The 18,724-nt window shown below is 42.5% G+C and overlaps 1 protein-coding gene across 8 annotated transcripts in view; it reads left to right on the forward strand.

Moving 5' to 3' along the window:
• Positions 1-18,724, forward strand: part of SLMAP (sarcolemma associated protein) — a 157,187-nt gene that overhangs the window by 51,965 nt on the left and 86,498 nt on the right. For 4 of the 8 annotated variants that reach the window (XM_090021064.1, XM_090021062.1, XM_090021067.1 and 1 more), the window contains exons 3-4: positions 12,986-13,139; positions 18,624-18,696. In XM_090021064.1, coding sequence (XP_089877190.1) covers positions 12,986-13,139; positions 18,624-18,696 — 227 coding nt within the window. The remainder of the gene's footprint in view (positions 1-12,985; positions 13,140-18,623; positions 18,697-18,724) is intronic. The other 4 variants (XM_090021066.1, XM_090021065.1, XM_090021070.1 and 1 more) reach the window with 1 other exon arrangement.

The raw sequence follows: 18,724 nt of genomic DNA on the forward strand, positions 1-18,724 counted from the left end.
ATTGAGAGAGGTATTCTAAAATGTAGCAATTAGTAACTATGGTGACAAATGTCTTATTATAGCAAGTCAGTCGGCTATGTATAAACCAAATTACTTGTAAATTAGAACTCTTCCTTAAGATCTGTTGTGTTTTTGTTTTTTTTAAATATGCCCCTTGCATCAAAATTAGTGACACTGATGGTTAAGGAAGATCTATTTTTGTAAAAGTTTTTTATCTTTACACTAATGTAGTGTGTTTAAACTGGTAAAAGTTTTTTTGTGGGGGGAGTACCTCACAGTATTCTTCCTTTCAATATCTGTTAAATCTTTGCAATTTAATGGCATCTTCTGAATGATATAAAGAATACCTGATATTTTTTGCACATTCATTTTATTTTATAAATTTATATTTATACTAAGCACCTTCTCTTTACCATATAGGCAAAAAAAAAAAAATCATTAAGAGGGAAAATATCATACACTGTGTATTTTCTGTGGGAGAATGGGATTGCTTCAGACAACATTCTTCACCTGTTATTTTATATCTTATCAGTGGAGGGAAATTTTTAAGATTTTGGGGAACTCTTCAGTTACATGGTTTACTGTTCTGAGGTTGACTGCTTGTAAGGTGAAGTTCAAGTTACTGAGATTTGCAGTGATGATCTCCCATGGATGCAGAAAAATTAGAGGTTTTGTTTTGTTTGAAAGAAGTTTCTCAGTTTTGCAAATTACTCGTGACTGCCTTGCTCCAGTAAGGAGTTCAGTTATTTAACGGGGGTGATCAACAGGGTTAAAGTGTTTCTAATTCCTCTTAGCCAGAGTAATAAGCCAGTTTGTTCCTGACCACTGAATTTGGTAACGTAAGCTAGACCTCCTGGGTGTAGCTTTTTGAGTGTTGTTTATAAGTAGTTCAGTATTGTACTGCAAAGAAATAAACAGAAAACAAATAGTTTTCCTGTTAGATTGCAGGTTATGTTGAAGAAGCCTATACTGACCCATCTGACTTGCACAATCCAAAATTTCAGGAACTGTGGTACTTCTTCCTTTACCTGCACCCAAAAAGTAGATGTTTCACTAAGGTTTTAAACTAAAAGTTAAGGAACTACAGATTTAAGTCTTCTGCCAGTAACTTTTTTTTTTTTTAAATTTGAACCTCCTGTTAAAGCACAGCAAGATAAGTGCAGAGCATGAACTATGTTTAGCTGAACAAAAAATATGGCTGAGAAATTGTTGTTTTTATTTTAGTGTCTACCAGGAGCTGACACTGAATTTGAGTTGTCATAGGGCACTTTTGTAGAAGCAAAATAATTAGCTATGTGCTGTTCATTCTTACTCTTGTTTAATGCTCATGAGTCAGTCCTGCTGAATAAAATTGAACTGTAAAGCAAACTTTAATCTATTTCTGTTTCTTCATTCCCTGTACTGGAAGGGCTTAGCCGTATTGCTCCATAGGATGCTTCTGGGAAGACAAGTAATATCACTGTGTTTTGAGGGAAACCTCATTTGGATTTTTCATATTCTTGGGCCAAGTAGCATAAGGTGAGATAGAGGGGTGTAGTCTCAACGTCCTAAGCCAAGGTCATCTGAAATCTGCTTTTACCCTCAGTGTATGTCGGGGCAGACAGTTGTTTTGGGCAGAGGGCTGCTTACCTAGTTTTGGCATGCTGTCGAGGGCTGCATGGGTAGCCCTGCCTCTTGACAGGTGTCCTTCCCCCTGGTCACCATCTTGGGCCCAATGTCCCAGGGCCAGCACCGGTGGAGCACAGGCTGGCAGGGGTCTGTGGAGTTGGGCTGGGCCACACCAGTAGGGAGCGGGGAGCTGGCCCGATTCCACAGACCCTGGTGGCCAGGACCCTGTAGCCTTGCCGCCCTGCTCTGGGCCCTGCCAGTGCTGACCCTGGGACACCAGTGGGGGCCCTATGCTCCTGCACCTGCTTACTCCCAGTGTCCCCTGGCTGTGCGGTAGAGGCAAGGGGCAGTGTGCAGCCCCCGACCCCTTGCTCGTTGGCAAGGAAGGAGCTGGTGCTGAGCATGGAGAAAAGTGGCCCCATACCCACCCTGTGGCCAGTGCTCCCTGCTGCAGCCACTCACAGGCCACATTAGGCTGTTCTGAGTAGGCACAGGCAGCCACATGTGGGCTGCAAGCAGCTGCACAGGGAGCACCACCCACAGGGCGGATGAGGGGCTGCTTTTCCCCGTGCTTAGCACCAGCTTGTAACTTATCCCCACTGCCAGCCTGGGCTCCGGGCTCACCCGTTGGGGCTGTGCGGTGGTGGCAGCAGCTGCTCGATGGAGAGGAAAGCAGCCCCTCCCCTTGCCACGCCCAGCAGTGTTTGCTACTGCCGTTTCTGTGCTGCCCACCGTGGGAGCTCTGGGCAGGTAGCAGCAGCAAACACTGCCCAGCATGGCAAGAGGGTCCTCCCCAGCTCTTCCTCCCCCCCCCCCATCCCTTACCTGCGTGGGGCAGCCACATGGTCTCTGGCCCATGGAGGGGCAGGGCTGGGTAGGGGGCTGTTGCAGAAGCTGGGACGGGGCTGTTACAGAAGCCCGCCAGGGTTTCCCCAGGGTCCTACTCCCCCTGGCTCCTGTCATTTTTGACGGGAACCAAAGGCAGATAAATATTACTTTTATAAATTTTTAGGGGCCCCACAGGCTGGATAGAATGGCCTTATGGGCTGGATCTGGACCGCAGGCCATATTTTGCACACCCTTGGTATATGTGCACGCAGGTAGTTACTGCAGAGCAGCTGGTACATAGCAAGGCTGCGCCTCCTGTTATGTCTTCCTCATTCATATCTTGAGAGAATTTCTAACAACCATTGTCTAAATTAGACAGAATCCATCCTTTTATATGCTTGTAAACTCTAGTGAAAAACAGTGTGAAGGGTAAGTAAATTACATAATCAGAAATTGGCCTGATAATGCGAGTAGGTCTTGCTTGACCAGTCTTATTTCCTTTTTACGACCAGGTGACCTATCACCTGGACAAGGGAGGAGAGATTGATGTCCTATATCTTGACTTCAGAAAAGCCTTCTATCTGGTTTCCCATGATCACCTCTTGGCAAAACTGGCCAATTGTGGCCTTGGGTCCACCACGATCCACTGGCTGGGAAATTGGCTCCGTGGTCAGACCCAGAGGGTAGTTAATTGATGGAAGTCGATCATCATGGTGTCCTGTGGCGAGTGGGGTCCCCCAAGGCTCTGAAAAACCTGCAGCATCCTTATAGGCTCAGCAGTGCTACCCTGGCTAGCACTACAAAAGAAAGACCACAAGATGAACATGAGCCTTCGATGCAATGCTGCGGCTAGTAAAGCGACCAAAAAGCTGGCTTGCATCCATAGATGCTTCTCAAGCAAATCCCGGGACATCGTTCTCCCCTTGTACTCGGCCTTGGTGAGGCTGCAGCTGGAATACTGTGTCCAGTTTTGGGCCCCACAATTCAAAAAGGATGTGGAGAAGCTTGATAGGGTGCAGAAAAGAGCCACGCGCTTGATCAGAGGTCAGGAAAACAGACCTTACAACGAGAGGCTAAGAGCTAGGGGGCTCTTTAGCCTGGAAAAGCTCAGGCTCAGGGGTGATCTGATGGATATGTTTACTGGGGTGACCACCAGTATCTGGGGGAACGTTTGTTCACCAGAGCACCCCAAGGGATGACGAGGTTGAACTACTTGTAGTCATGAACTACTACAAGACCTTCCTTAGGTCCAGCGTGAAACGAATTTCTTTACTGTCTGAGCCCCCAAAGTCTGGAACAGCCTGCCATCGGAGGTGGTTCAAGTACCTACATTGAACACCTTCGAGAAAAAATTGCTTGCTTATTTTGCTGGGATCCTATGACCTCAGCTGACTCCCTGCCTTTTGGGCAGGGGACGGGCCTTGATGATCTTCTGAGGTCCCTTCCAGCTGTAATGTCTATGAAATCTATGAGATGCAAAAATATTCTAATACTTCTTCCTGAAGATAATATTGCACAATAGTTCAAACAATGCATGGAAAGCCAGGTGTGTGTGTGCATGTGCGCGCGCGTACCAATTTAGCATGGTTCAGCGATGTCTGCAAGAATGGTCATCTTCTGGCAAGAGTATATAGAAGGGATGGTGAAGGGTCCTTTCTATGTTAGCAGGAGTCTTAGTACATCACTGTGCAAATTGACACTGGCTTTGAAGTGCTCTTCCTGGCGTAGCTTATTTCACTTGACAAAGGAGCCTAAGCTATGTCAGCAAAAGCACTCTTATGCTGATATAAGCTGTGTTTAGATGAGAAAAATTGTGCCAGCATAACTTTAGCAGCAAAATGTTTAATTGTAGGCTAGTCCTGGATCTCAGAAGCTGAAAACTGAAGAGAGTATCTCTGATCACTGACTTGTTACAGTCATTTTAAAAAATAGGCTTGTTAGTTGCACAACATGTAATGTACCAGCTAAAACTACTAAATCTCTGAAGGAGTAGAATTTAATGAGCTGGAGAGAGCCATAAGCAATTAAATCAGTTTGTTTTGAAAATACAGAACAAATTTGCCTGAAGTCACTTTTCCCCATGCATTCTGCTTGCTTACACATCTGTCAGTTTCCCCTCCCTGATAGGTGGGTGGGGCATGGGGTCAGAGAAAGAGAAGGAGTTTAGCATATACACGAATGGTCCAGAATAAAGAACTGAGGGAGTAACCGGGGAGAAAGTTTGAGTTAAACTTTTGACTTGCGTCTTAAAAGAGGGGCAACTTTAAGTTCTAATATTAAAGTACACTCTGCTAGTGTATTAACTGTTTCTGAGTTCAAATTCTGGAAAGTGGTTCTAGCATGTGAATTGTTTCTTTCCATGTCCCTTCTTCTAATTTCATTCATATGTAAACACAGGGTTTGTGGGTATAGCTGGGTGGTTCCCCTAAACTGCTCATTTGCTCATTACATCAAGGTATGAAGGCAACTGTAGCATATGCACACAAAGAATCAAATGCCTTTGACATCATCAGTGGGGTGAAACAGGGATATGTCTTAGTCCCCATACTTTTTAACATCTACTTTTCATTCCTGCTTGTTCATGCACTCAAGGACAGCAATATTGACATTTACCTTGGAACCAGACTACAAGGAGGCTTGTTTAACACTGCAAGATTTAGAATGAAAACCAAGGTGAAAGAGATGGTTCTGAGAGTTTTCCTGTTTGCAGATGACGTGGCCTTCTTCATTCTTGCTTTTAGGTTCAGAAATGTGGACTACATATGCTAGGCACATCAAGAGAAAGAACAGCTTCCAGATGGGATTTCTACATAAATTCCTGAAAATAAAGTGGGAAGGCAGAAATACTGAATGCAGCGGTACTGGAACGCCCAGAACTGATGTACTTAGAAACCACTGTCAAGAGGAGGCTGTGATGGCTTGGCTATGTCAGGAGAATGGGAGGAGACCATATCCCTGAGAATATTTTGTATAGCAAGATTCAAGATGGCTCTAGAAAGAGGGATCACCCTCTGTGGCAGTAACACAATATGTGCAAAAATGATATGAAGTTGTTCAACATCAGCGTAGACAGCTGGGAGGAGTGCACAGAATCCTGTCCTATCTGGAGGGAACACCAGGCACTGGGTGCAGCTCAACATGAAGCAGCTTTGATCCAGAGGATGGAAAGAAAGCGGCATGCTGTAAACTTGGACTCCAACTCAGACACCACATGGATCTGTGAAACTTGTTACAAGCCATGTTGCTCTTGAATTGGACTTGTCAGCCACAAATGGCTTCATTGGGCATCAGACTAGACCTCTTATGTGTACATTATGATCCAGAAGATTGATGGTTGCCTACCTAAATGTCAGTGTTAATTATTCAAGTGTTGTTTAAGTGGATAGAGCAAGAAGGGAAATGAGGGCTGAAATGCAGTTGCTGTTACTATATATTTTCTATAAGGAAATAGAAAAGGAAGTGAGAAACGGAACAAAGGGCAGAATTGGGAGTGATCCAAAAGATGAGAACATTTTTCCACAGTGATGGTCAGTGTAACAATAATGTATGGAATGAACAGCGAATACTAAGAACTGATGCTTTTGGCATTTGTGAAAACGTTCTGTTGAAAAGAGGAAGAGCTTAAGGATAGAATATATTTCTAAATGTAGACCTGGGCTTACTGGTCATAATTAATATAGAATTTGATCCTCAGAATAAATTTGGCTAAATTATTCTTCCATGTGGGTAGATCCTTCTATTGTTCTATACATCAAAGAGATTTTTTTTTTTTCTTTCTCTGAAGCTTCTGGTACTTGCACTTATCTGGGATGGGCTGTTGGATTGGATGATCTATTTTTTCTATTTCTGTCATCTCAAAATTGAAAAGGCAACCACATTAGCTTAAGATAGCTAATAGTAGAGAAGTCACATGTAACTTTCTCCATGTAATGATTTATTGCAGGATAGTTAAGGCATCCATAACACTTTAGGGTTAGAGCTTTTACAAACTTAAAGTTTTTCAGCAAAAACCCATCATTTTTCAACCAGCTGTGCTCCTGAACATAAGGAGTAAGACTAGGCCAGATGTGGCCCACCAGGCCATTCTATCCAGCCCATGGGGCCCCTAAATTTAGAAAATTATGTGGCCCTCAACGGCTTGCCAAAACTCAGTAAGCGGCCCTCTTCCCAAAAAAATTGCCCGCCCCTGGACTAGCATATTATTATGTTCTGGTAGTATGTATGTCAGAGGAACTTTGTACAGAATGCCATTAAATCATCAAAAACTCATTAATGGAGCACTTGATTTTTATATTGATATATACAGATTAATGTTTATGGAGCCCTTCTTGCCTTTTTTTAGAATGTAAACGAACCATTATGCCATTACAAGACTGCTGATATCCTTGGCAATTGGCTGTGGAAGATTTTTTTTTAATGTACCGCGAGAACTTGAAAGTTTTTACCTTGTATATTGCAGTGTTATTTTTATGTTGCTAATCCTGTTCTGAGAGAGCCAGAATTAGAACAGTAAGCAAGCATTGCTTTCTTGTAGCTGGTTAACCGGTCTACTAAATCGCTCGTTACTTTGTTTCTTTTAAGATGTTTTAATTTAAGTTCTAGTTCTGGTGCCTAGTAAAAACAATGTGAGAGAGTCCATAGAAGTGGCAAATTGAAAAGCAGCAGTCAAGAAACTACATACCAATACAGTTGTTCATAGGCCACAAGAGTATACAAGTCCCTTGGTGACCAGTGCTTTTAAAAAAAAAAAAAACCAAATGATATGCAGAAAAACTCAACCTTGCATAAAGTTTTATGCTTGAACATTAGAGGACTACAGTAAGAGCTGCTGGTTATATAAGCAGGAATTGTTGGACACACAAAGGCACAGCTATGCACCTGGGGCATGCGCACAAGTGGAGGATACACAGTGTTGGGATCCAGGCCATTTGGCCTGGCATGTCTCAAACCTCTAAGCAAACACTTGGGATGAAAGCTCCAACCTTTTGTCCAACTGCCAGTGCACCTGTTTACTACTGCTGACCACTTAGACTACATGGTTTAATCCAGCTGATATCCAGCGAGAAGCAGGGTTTTTTTTGTGGCTGATGCCTTTTATTGGACCAATAGCATAGTTACGATAGGTTTATACAAGCTTTTAAATGTAGTGTATTTTTTGGGCGGGCCACACTGTTGCTCCAATACTACTATAACCTCTATTGCTGGTCATTTAACAGCATAGGAAATGCACAGATGTAGACATCATAAACCCATCATGCATCAGTTTATCAATTTTGTTTACAACTGTCTGTCTGTCTTTTGATCCATGGAGTAGTTTCTGCTCTGATCATCTTCTTTGACCTTAATTTATGCTGCAGTTGTTCCCTTTCCCTCATCATGGCTGCAAAAGAATGCTCAGCTTTTCCCTCCTCCTGCCTGAGACTTCCTGTGTGTGACTTCCCCTTTTGTTCCTTTTGAGAGTCCCTTTTTAATTCCTCCTTTGTCATCTCTTTCCCTTTGACCTGCTTGGGAAATTTCCAGTTCACACAGCCCTTCGCTGCACTTTTGAGAAGGGAAGTAGCTGGAGCTGTTTTTTCTACCATACCAGTTGATCAATCAGTGCAGCTGCCAGGTTTAACTATTCTCCATTGAATTTGGTCTGCTGACAAGATCCAGTTCATGTTTCCTAAAGTTAGAACTTTGTTCACAGAAACATTAAAACATATTATCTGAACTTCTTTACTTATTGATTAGCCTGAGGTTGTACGTCAGTAGCTTAAACTAACACAAAATGTAGCTGTTTCAGATTTCATTGGGACAGTGTTCCACTTCCTATAGAAACTGACGGGTGTGAGGAAGGAGTTCCTTTCCGATCATCAGGGATCCTAGAAATCAGTTTGCCTCAGCAAAACACAGAAGTTGCACTTTTACACAGAATATTTATAATCTCTGGAAAAAAGTCTTTCTGAAAATAAAATGCTCCAGTGGGAGCCAGCAGTTCTTATAGCTGTTGCAGCAGCCCTCCAGGGAAGAAGCTGCTGACACTCCGGAAAGTAGCCAAAATGGCATCCCCATCCTCCTACTTCTACCACTGATTGGCTGAGAGGTCTGCCCATTGTGCAGCCTCTACCAATCAGCAGTGAAGGGTTTTGCCACCTGAAGAGCAGCACTCTTGGCCAGTCAGTGGCAAGAGGAGACTTGCTGCAGAAAAAAACAGATTTTTTTATTGGAGTATTTTGTTTTTTTATGGAAAACTAGGATCCATGCTGATTCCTCATGGCAGTTAGTCCCTTGAGTCAATAAGTGATTCAAAAAACACATAAGAACAGCCAATAAATTCAAGTTAAATACCTGCAGATTCCCCAGATTATTGCACTAGCCATTCTCAGCCTAAAGAAGAATCCCATTTCTTTGTACCTCACCAGTTAAACAAGTAACCTCTAGACACTTCTAGAAAAGCAGTGTAGTAATATCTGTTTAAACATTTGTATATTTAGATTAGGGGTAGACCGCTACTTCAGTAAGTTACTGGTACTGCTATTAGTGGGGATAATGGCTGTCGTGACATAGAAGGTAAACTGTGAAAAATGAGGACTGTCATTTCCATTCAGTACAGGTCAGAATATATAAGCCACTCTTCATTTGGTTCAAGTGCAAAACTAATAGACAACTGGGCATAGATTCATAGTCGGAAGGGACCTAGTGGGCCATCTATTCCTACCCCCCTGCCCCTGGCAGGCAAGAAAAGGGTCACCAAACCTGGGGTCATGTGATCCCAGCCAGGTGCCTGTCCAGTCTCCTCTTGAAGACCCCCAAGGATGGGGCAAGCACCACCTCCCTTGGGAGCCCATTCCAGATTCTGGCAACCCTGACCGTGAAGAACTTTCTTTTAATGTCCAGCCTAAACCGTCTCGCTAGTAGCTTATGGTCATTGTTCCTTGTTATTCCAGGGAGTGCCCTGGTGAACAGATTGTCACCTACTTCATGTTGCTGTCCCCTTATGAATTTGTACGCTGCCACAAGGTCTTCTCTCAGCCTTCTCTTGGAGAAGCAGAAAAAGTTAAGGTCCCTTAGCTTTTCCTTGTAGGGTCTTCCCTGCAGGCCTCTAATCAGGCATATAGCTCTTCTTTGGACCCTCTCCAGGTTGTCTGCAGCTTGAACTGCAGCATCCAGAACTGGACACAGTACTCCAGCTGCGGCCTGACCAGTGCTGCACAGAAAGGGAGAATCACTTCCCTGGACCTGTTTGTGAAGCACCTACAAATCCACGACAAGGTGCAATTGGCTCTGCCAACTACTTGCTGTCCCCAATTTTATTTAATTTTTTTTGACGTGGTACATCGTATAAGTAGAATTTGAGTTTTAAGATACAAATTGGGCTTCAAAACTTGACTTGCACACTGTGAAATATGATATATAATTCAGCTTGAGAGTTTTTTAAAATCAGGATTCGTGGACAGTAAACTGTCCAAGTCCAGCATTTCTCAACCTGTGGGTCATGACCGAAAAGTGGGTTGGAAGAATATATGGAAGGGTCACAAATAAACTTTTAAAAACTGAATCAACCAACTTTTAAAAATGTATTCTCCTTTAAAGGAGAAAAACATGGGAAACCATGGCTTTTTCCCTTTCAGGCTGGCAGAGTTCCAGCCTGCAAGTGGCTGCTTGTGGTCCCCCGTTCCCCTTGCCCCATCCCACGCATCCCCCCTCTGCCCTACATACTGGGGAGCTGGTGCCTGGTGGGGTGGGAGGTAATGGGTCAGGAGTGAGGAGCACTGGGTTGGGAGTGGCCACTGAAGTTTACAAATGGGTCCTGGTACAAAAAAGGTTGAGAACCACTAGTCTAAGTGGATATGCGGTACATGCATGTGTTTTGAAGGGTGAAAGAAAAGTCCAACTTTAAACAGGTTATGTAGGTATTAGGGGCGCAGGCATGTAGGTATTATAGGTGCAGACAGAAGTGACAATTTTTGCCTGATCTGGCCACAAAAAGCAGTCTATAGCTGTCACAAATGCATGGCTATAGACAGCTTTAAAAAAAGCTACTTGGGTGAAAAGCTGACTTCACATTGCATGAGGTGTCAGATAAAGACGTTTCATAATGTTGTGTCTTCTGTAACTTGTGTCTGGAGAGCCTCCCAACTTGTCATGATTTTCAGAATGGGAGGGGAAAGGAATGGGGGGAGTTTAGTCTGGGGGTTTATCCGCCCCCTCCCAGACAGTGGGGCAAGTGTATTGGAGCTCCCTCATGGGGGGGAGGGCTCCAATTCGCCCACCCCACCTTTCAGCACCAGCTGGGGAGCCCCAAGAATGAGTTTCATTCTCTGCCTTTCCCCCCTCCCATTCTGCAAACCTCCCATTCTGCAAACAGCATTGGCAGAGAGCTGTGACCGTTGCTATGGGATCCTGGCTGCTGGCTTCCAGCTGGCCTAGATTCCCTGTCCCCTGGAACCAACAGTGAACTTCTGTTTGTTCTGGGGTAACGTTATAACTCTGTGCTTTGCAGAAATGGTGCTGAGTTACAGCTTGGAGCTGTAGTTCTGCTCTGCACCCCCTGTTCTAAACCAGGGATGCAACCTGTTGCATGAGGCATACAACTGGACTGTCCAGATAAATGTAGCAATTTTGGAAGAGAGAAGGTGCGTGTTTGTTTTGGTTTTGGTTTTTTCCTTTAAGTTTTAAAGCAGGATTAGTAAGACAAAGCTAAAATGATGAGGGGATTATAAGAAAGATCATTTGAATAAATTGAAACAAACTTGGAAGAAACCCTTGAATTTGCTACTAACAACTGTAAAGAAAAAAGTCACCGTTGATCAAATGATTTGTCAACCATCTTGAAGGCAAGATGACTTTGTAGGATTTTGATATCTCTAGTTCTGAAAAATTGTGCATCTACACTTGAGCATCTGTTTGATTAAAACATCTACAGGGGGATTTTCTTTTACTAGTTGCACTATCCAAATAAATTATTTTAATTCTTACTGTGGTTTTTATAATTTTTAGTGTAGGGTAATTAAAACTTAAATGCATTAATTATGCAGTGAAAACTAAAATGATTGCATATAAAAGGACAGCAAATTGAAAATCAGTTTTCCATTTGAAATTCTCTACTGTAGCTAATTGTAACGCACAAGATTACTGTAGCTTTATGTATGAGAGGTTTTTTTTAGTTTAATTTGCACACATAGATTTCATAGACATTAGGGCTGGAAGAGACCTCAGAAAATTGAGTCCAGCCCCCTGCCCCAGGGGCAGGAAGTCAGCTGGGGGCATAGGATCCCAGCAAGATAAACATCCAGATTTCTCTTGAAGGCATTCAAAGTAGGTGCTTGAACCACCTCTGATGGCAGGCTATTCCAGACCTTGGGGGCTTGGACAGTAAAGAAGTTCTTCCTTATGTGCAGCCTGAAATGGTCTTAGAGGAGTTTATAACCGTTTGACCTTGTCATCCCTTGGGGTGCTCTGGTGATCAGACATTCCCCCAGATCCTGGTGAGCACCCCTTATAAACTTATAGGTGGCTATCACCCCTGAGCCTGCACTTTTCCAGGCTGAAGAATCCCATAGCTCTCAGCCTCTCGTCCTAAGGTCTGTTTTCCTGACCTCTGATCATGTGCATATTGGCTGTCTGTGTGCTCATGTCTTTATGCTTGTGGGTGTTTCCTTTTTCATGTACTAGAATTGTGACCCCTTTTCCCCTATTGCCTCTGTGGAGCTTATGTACCTTCATCACCTTTTGATTCTGCAAGAGTGAGTTTACAGGTGGCAGTAAGAAATCAGATATTGAAGAGGCAGGTGTATACACACAAGGGCAGTGGGAAGATGGGCCGCTTCTGTTTTTTCCTTTCAGCTCATTAACCTTTCCATGTGGGGTGCAACATCTATCCCTCTAGTCTAGCTCACTCTTCTCATGGGATTCCATGGTGGTGATGGATGCATCTACAGTTGAGCTGAACTGCGCAGTAAACTAATTTGCTGTGGTGTAAAGCATCACAGTCTACACATGCAACACTATTAGACCACAGCAAGTGAATTTTTGCCACTGTGGGAGTGCTGTCAGAGATGTCCCTATAATTGTGTCCTAGTTCCTCATCCTTTTCTTTCTGCATTCAGTGCCATGTTACACAGCAAGGCTTATTTGCATCTGGGAAAACTGGAACCTTAAGAATATAGGTGCAACTTTAATTTTTAGATGTTTTAATACAGTCGTAAATGCTAGCATGATCACTGCAAGAAAGTGTTTTGTTTTTTGGGGGGGAGGGGTTGCTGGTCACGCTAAACTTTCTCCTGTAACGAATGGGTTAAATGCAACTCAAATTTGCTTAATGTTTATGCTGCAATGTACAGATATGTTACTTAACGCTTCAGTTTATTTGAGCAAAACTCAAAAGCCATGGATAGACATAATCTGAAATTTAGAAATATATTCAGGAAATGGTAATTTGTCTGTAGTCTATATTTTCCCATTCATAACTTGACTCTGTTATGTAAAATGGACTTTAGCTTTCATTTCACTGAACTTTTTTTCTTGCAGAAAACTTACTGCAGTATAACTTTTTTTTTCTTTGCAGTTCTACCTTCAAGACACTAAAAGTAGTAATGGTACCTTTATAAACAGTCAGAGACTGAGCAGAGGATCTGAGGAAAGCCCACCATGTGAGATCATGTCTGGTGACATCATCCAGTTTGGTGTAGATGTGACTGAGAACACGCGGAAAGGTAAGGGTATGGATCACTTTTTTTTCAATTTAATTTCAATTCTCAAACACTTCTATTGGAAGCATTCTGTTGAAAAGAAACTCTAAAAGAGAAACATAATACTCAATTTAACACTCTGAAGTATGTTGTAGGGCAGTCTTAAGTGTTCCTGTGTGAGAACTTCTGCTAGTTTTTTAGGTTTTTATGCAGGCTCTTTTTACCCTCCACGTAGGAGAATCCCAGGTATCTTCAACTAGTGAGATGGTGCTGGTGTGAACAATAGGAATTGCTTGATTGCATGGTCCGCAGAACTCTGAAGTGAGCTATGTTTTTTCGGGCACACTTGTTTTTTTTCTGCCATACCTGCTGTTGCTACTGGACGTGGTGGTAGGGTTTGGGGGACACTCATGAAAGTGAAGGGATGAGGGGTGTTAAAATATTGTTGATGATTGATTGACTCTCTTAATTGTAAAAGAGGTTCCTTTTCTTCAAACAATGTTAGTCCCTACTTAGTTATTGTTCTTGGTTAAGCTTGTACTAGAGACCAACTGCAGGCCTGTAATGAATATCCTCAGAAATTTCCTGAGAAAATGACTGTCCATATGGTTTCTTCAGCATCAGCAAGCTGCCCATCTTCTGAAGTCTTACATGAATAATTTAGCAGTGCTTAAGTTTGTCAACCAGAGTGTTAAGCTGAATAGAGTTAAGGCAGTGGTATTCAATGTTTTGACCCTGTGGGCCAGAAGAGTAGTAAGGGGCTAGTCTGTGGGTTAGATAAGACTGCAGGGTCCAGCACCATCCCACTCATGTCCCACACAGCAGGATTGGGCACCAGGGACCCATCACTGTCCCTCCTGCCCCATGTGCCAGGATGGGTCTTAAGGGCTGAGAACCACCCCCTCCAGCCCTGTGCACCAGAATTGGATCCTAGAGGCCTGGTGGTGCACCCTCCTGCCCCCCATCCCCACACCAGGATTTGGCCCTGGGGGCCCAGCACCAACCTCTTCTGCCCCCTGTGCACTGGGATTATGTTCTGGGGGCTTGGTGCAGCCCCCTTCTGTCCCTCCATACTTGGATTGGGCCCTGGGAGTTGGCACTGCCACTGCCTGGCCCTGTGTGCTGGGATCAGGTACCCCATCCAGCATATATGGCCTAGAGCTGTCCCTGGGCCTGGAAATTTTGGTAGAAGGGGAGCAGTGCCACCACTCTCCTGCCAAATATCCACATGCATGAGGAGCCCTATGGGCCACATGACAGCATTTCCGGCTGGATCTGGTCCACATACCAAGGGTTGAGCACCCCTGAGTTAAGGGAAATAATATGGTATTTAACTGGTGATGATTGCACTCCTTAAAACCAGATGATACCAGAACAGTGTAGGTTTTTACAGGTTATTTAAATGAACAAGAATAATATTATGAATTTTGCTGCTGTTTGGCTGTATTTTGCCTCCTATATAAATAAATATGGTCTCTCTCTAGCCTAGAATTTACTTTGGCCCCTAACATGAAATAGTAAAGAAAAAGATTACTAAGGCCTTAAAGAATATGTGCAAAGGAACTTGGGAGCAGTTAAACCAAGTGTCATGGAGAATTTTTATGCCTGTGAATGTTCTGAATATGGGCAAAAGTAATTCTGTTGCTCACTTCCTTTGCTCAGCTGTTTTTATTCTATCCCCATATACTTGGAGTGGCTTCAAAAGTGAAGGAGGAGTTGCTGTTCCAAACTAGCACAACAACTGCTATGCTGTAGGTGTGCCTGAAACTTAGCAGTATAAGTGTAGCAAAATTGATCCAACTTAACCCTTCTTCATCCAGGTTTCAGTGTTGGAGCTGTTCAGCTCACTTGAATGGCTCCAGGTTTATACACACATAACAATCACAGGATAACAGCTGCTGCACATTTCTGAGCAGCAGCGGTTCCTCCTTCACTTCTTAAGCTGCTTTAGGTGTGCATTTGTCCCATATTCCCAGAGCTGCTTTCTAAACCAAGAATACCGGAACTTTTTTTTCTAACATGCCCAATTTAATTTTCAGACCTGTGCAGCCCACTTCATTTTATGAGCACCTAGATTTTCTTGAAGAGCTGGTGTTGTTGTGAGATGAACATGAAGAAACATTAATACTAAATTATTTTACAGTGTCATGAAATTAGCAACCATTCAATACTGTGTGAAATTTATGTTGGGAATAAATTAAATTAATTCTTAGGAGAATATGTTGTATCCCAGACCAATTAGGAAACATTTATTTGGCAAAACTTGCAACTCTCACTAAAATGTCAAGGGGCTGCTGTGGAGTAATTGAGTGTAAGACAGTATAAAAGCTCAAAGACCTTTCAGATTTTGATTAGGAATTTAAATCTCAGTTCTTTTATCAGTGTTGACAGTAAAGCCAAATTTATATAAGGTTTCTAGAAAATGCATCTCGGTCTGTTGCTAGAAACGGGCAATAGTAATAAGTATTTCCATAATTTTAAATTCTTCCCACCAGATTCTGTAGGGAACTTAAGGCTGTAGTTGCTACAGACAGGAAAAGTAGAGCATACAATATAATGCTGTATTGTTAATGAGTGCTCTTGTGGAACTCTTGGAGAGGAACATTAGCTCATCCAGACCAGTGAATAAGATTTAAATGGTCATGCTGGTCCATATGACAGAAATTACAATTGAATTACAACAGCAGCTCAGTGAAAATGATTATATGCAAAATATGAACAAGTATTGAATGCTCATAGTAAATGCATCGAAAAATACCCTTTTTATTTATTTCAGTATAGTAATTTCAGCTGTTACACTTAATAGTAAGAAGAATGCCTATAGAAAAGCTGTATAAAAAGTAGTGAATTCCTTTAATATCAAGTTCCACTGTGATACTTCAGTAGCCCTTTACACAAACCATCTGAACCTTTTGCAAAAAAAAAATTAGTGGGGAGAATACTGTGACCGCATGGACAAACAGTAGTGTGTGCCTTCAAATATGCTTGGGTATAAAAACAGTCACTAGTCTTTTTATTGTGTTATTTTGGTTGGTTTATCCATTTTCCACACAGAAAGCAAAGACGACCTTGGTTTGGTTCATCTTACAAATGGCACAGTTAATAGTATAATGTTGCACCCTCAGGACTGCAGCATAGACACTGGATGCATCTACAGTTGAGCTGAACTGCGCAGTAAACTAATTTGCTGTGGTGTAAAGCATCACAGTCTACACATGCAACACTATTAGACCACAGCAAGTGAATTTTTGCCACTGTGGGAGTGCTGTCAGAGATGGTACTATCTTACAGCAGTGAAAATAACTGCACCTAAACTCCTGTGTAAATACTGACTTGGGTATACATTGTGTTCGATCAGCCCAAGCAGCAGGGGTCCAGACCTCTGCCTGCCATCTAGCCACAGGGCTCTGGACACTGGGGCACTCTTGTGCCCCAGACAGTTCCTCCACTCCCTGATGCCACCTCCTGGAGCCCAGATCTGACCCCCGGAGTCTCCTGCCAGCCAGAGCCTGCCCAGCATATGCCCTGAACCACAGCAGTTTAAACATCTGCACATGCCATTAAGGCACTGTGATAAATTCTGGTGCCATTTGTGCTGGAATTTATCATGTCGCCTTAATGGCACATGTAGATTCACCCACTGGTTCCTCCAAGTTGTGCTGAACTAATATCCATAGGATATTATATAACTAATATCCACCTTTTGCAAAGTCAGTATTTCTGTAAAAACCCGATCTCAGAAGTTTCTCATTCAGGTGCCCCTGTATCAGGAAAACAAATCTCTGCTTATACAGTCAGCAGCGGATTATTTACTTTTATAGATGTCAGGGATATCTATATCAGTGATGTGACTGAGTAAGTCTAAGAGAATTAAGAGCCATGGATCTTAAGTTCCAAAGGACTATCCTGGATGTTACTTGAAGATCAGGCTGGCTGTGTGCTCTTATTTCAGATGGAGCAAATGGTTTACCTCAAAAGGAATACTCCTAAGTGAGTATTGACTAGGAAGATAGATTATGTAGTCTGAAAGATGTTACAGTTACTTATAGGGAGAAGTAGTATACTAATTTGTTCTTTCTGCTTAATGTTTTATTAAGAATTTAGAATTCCAAAGTTGCTCGGTCTTTCAGCAAGTCTGAAGCCAAGGAGTCGCATGCATTTGTCCAGGTCAACTTGAAGCGAACGTTGTGCTCTAAACAAGAAAATACGTCTATGTTTTAGTATTGGGTGTAGAAAAAAATGACTCATTTCTCCTAGTTTCAGAATCATTTACTATTTTCAGAATCCTCTTCAAAATGTTATCCCTTTTCTGTGCAGGGATGTACAACTCATTTAACCCTCCTGAGCTAGATCTGGATAATGGGCCTCCTTGCAGGCTGGATTCAGACCCACACCCAACAGTGGGGCTAAATTATTAACCATTACAATAAAGTGACTGTTGTGGCTGTTTTGTGACTGTAGGTGGGTGACCTTGAGCTGTTGAGGGGCCCCCAAGTCCGTTTCAGTGTGTCACATATTTCTGAATCGTACAGAAAAATATGGTTGCTAAATGAGTATCTGTAGAACCATGATAGGTCTTTCTTAATAAGCTTATTATAGCGAGATTGTTTCTAATGTGATGCACGTGAATCAAGTATTATATGACCACAAATTCACTCTTTAGGTCATATCTGTGATTTGAAGTATAATTAAATCCCACTCCTCTGGAAGAATGGCTTTCTCCCTGTCCTTAATATGAAATGCCCTTTGTTTAGAGCCTTGAAGGTAAGATCTGAGGTCTTCACTGTATGCTTTCTAGAAGTATTTCTGAATTGAGATTTTGTCTCCTTGGATGCAACCTCAGGAATATTATCAATGAGTAGCAACTCTCGACTCACCCTCTGTGCTGCCCTTGTTGGTTCCTTTGTTTGTAAATACAGATTTCTAGGCAGATCCCAGGAATTAGAATTTGATGTTTGGCAGCACAGATATGTCTTTTTAACTTTGAACTGTTCTGCTTCCAGGTGTAGATTATTAGAACTCTTCCCAGTAAACAGTAGTTCAGCATATCTAGTATACCTCTGTTCCTGTCACTTCACTCAATGAGGGCATATTCCATTTTTTGCCTGATCTCTCATGTTGTCAATGCGTTTAAAATTTATAGTTAAGTTTCTTGTCGGTTCATAAGCATTTATCTCAAAGAAATCTTGTGAAGTCCACTGGGTATGGAAGATTCAGACCTGGAACACCTTAAGTCAGGAGTTGGCGCAGTGTCAACTCCTCAAGCTTGTGATCGGCCAGCCTTTGCTTTCTCATTGGGATGTCTGACAAGGCAGACGGACAATAGAAGTCAATGCTTGAAGACATCTCTCATCTTCTCTTGTCCTTCACTTCACAGTTCCTAGTTGCATGGTTGGCCCAGTAATTACTACAGTATAACATATTTCCTAAACCTAATTTTTTTTCATTTTCCATTCTTTAAATTATTCATTAGTAAATGATTATTAAGACTCTCCTGTTCTTATTTCTTTCCAGTTACCCATGGATGTATAGTCTCCACAATTAAACTATTTCTCCCAGATGGTATGGAAGCTCGACTACGATCAGAGTAAGCATACAGATTTACTTGTATCTGT

The sequence above is a fragment of the Crocodylus siamensis genome, chromosome 11 (assembly GCF_052110815.1).
Source record: "Crocodylus siamensis isolate JL-2025a chromosome 11, ASM5211081v1, whole genome shotgun sequence".
Lineage (NCBI taxonomy): Eukaryota > Metazoa > Chordata > Crocodylia > Crocodylidae > Crocodylus > Crocodylus siamensis.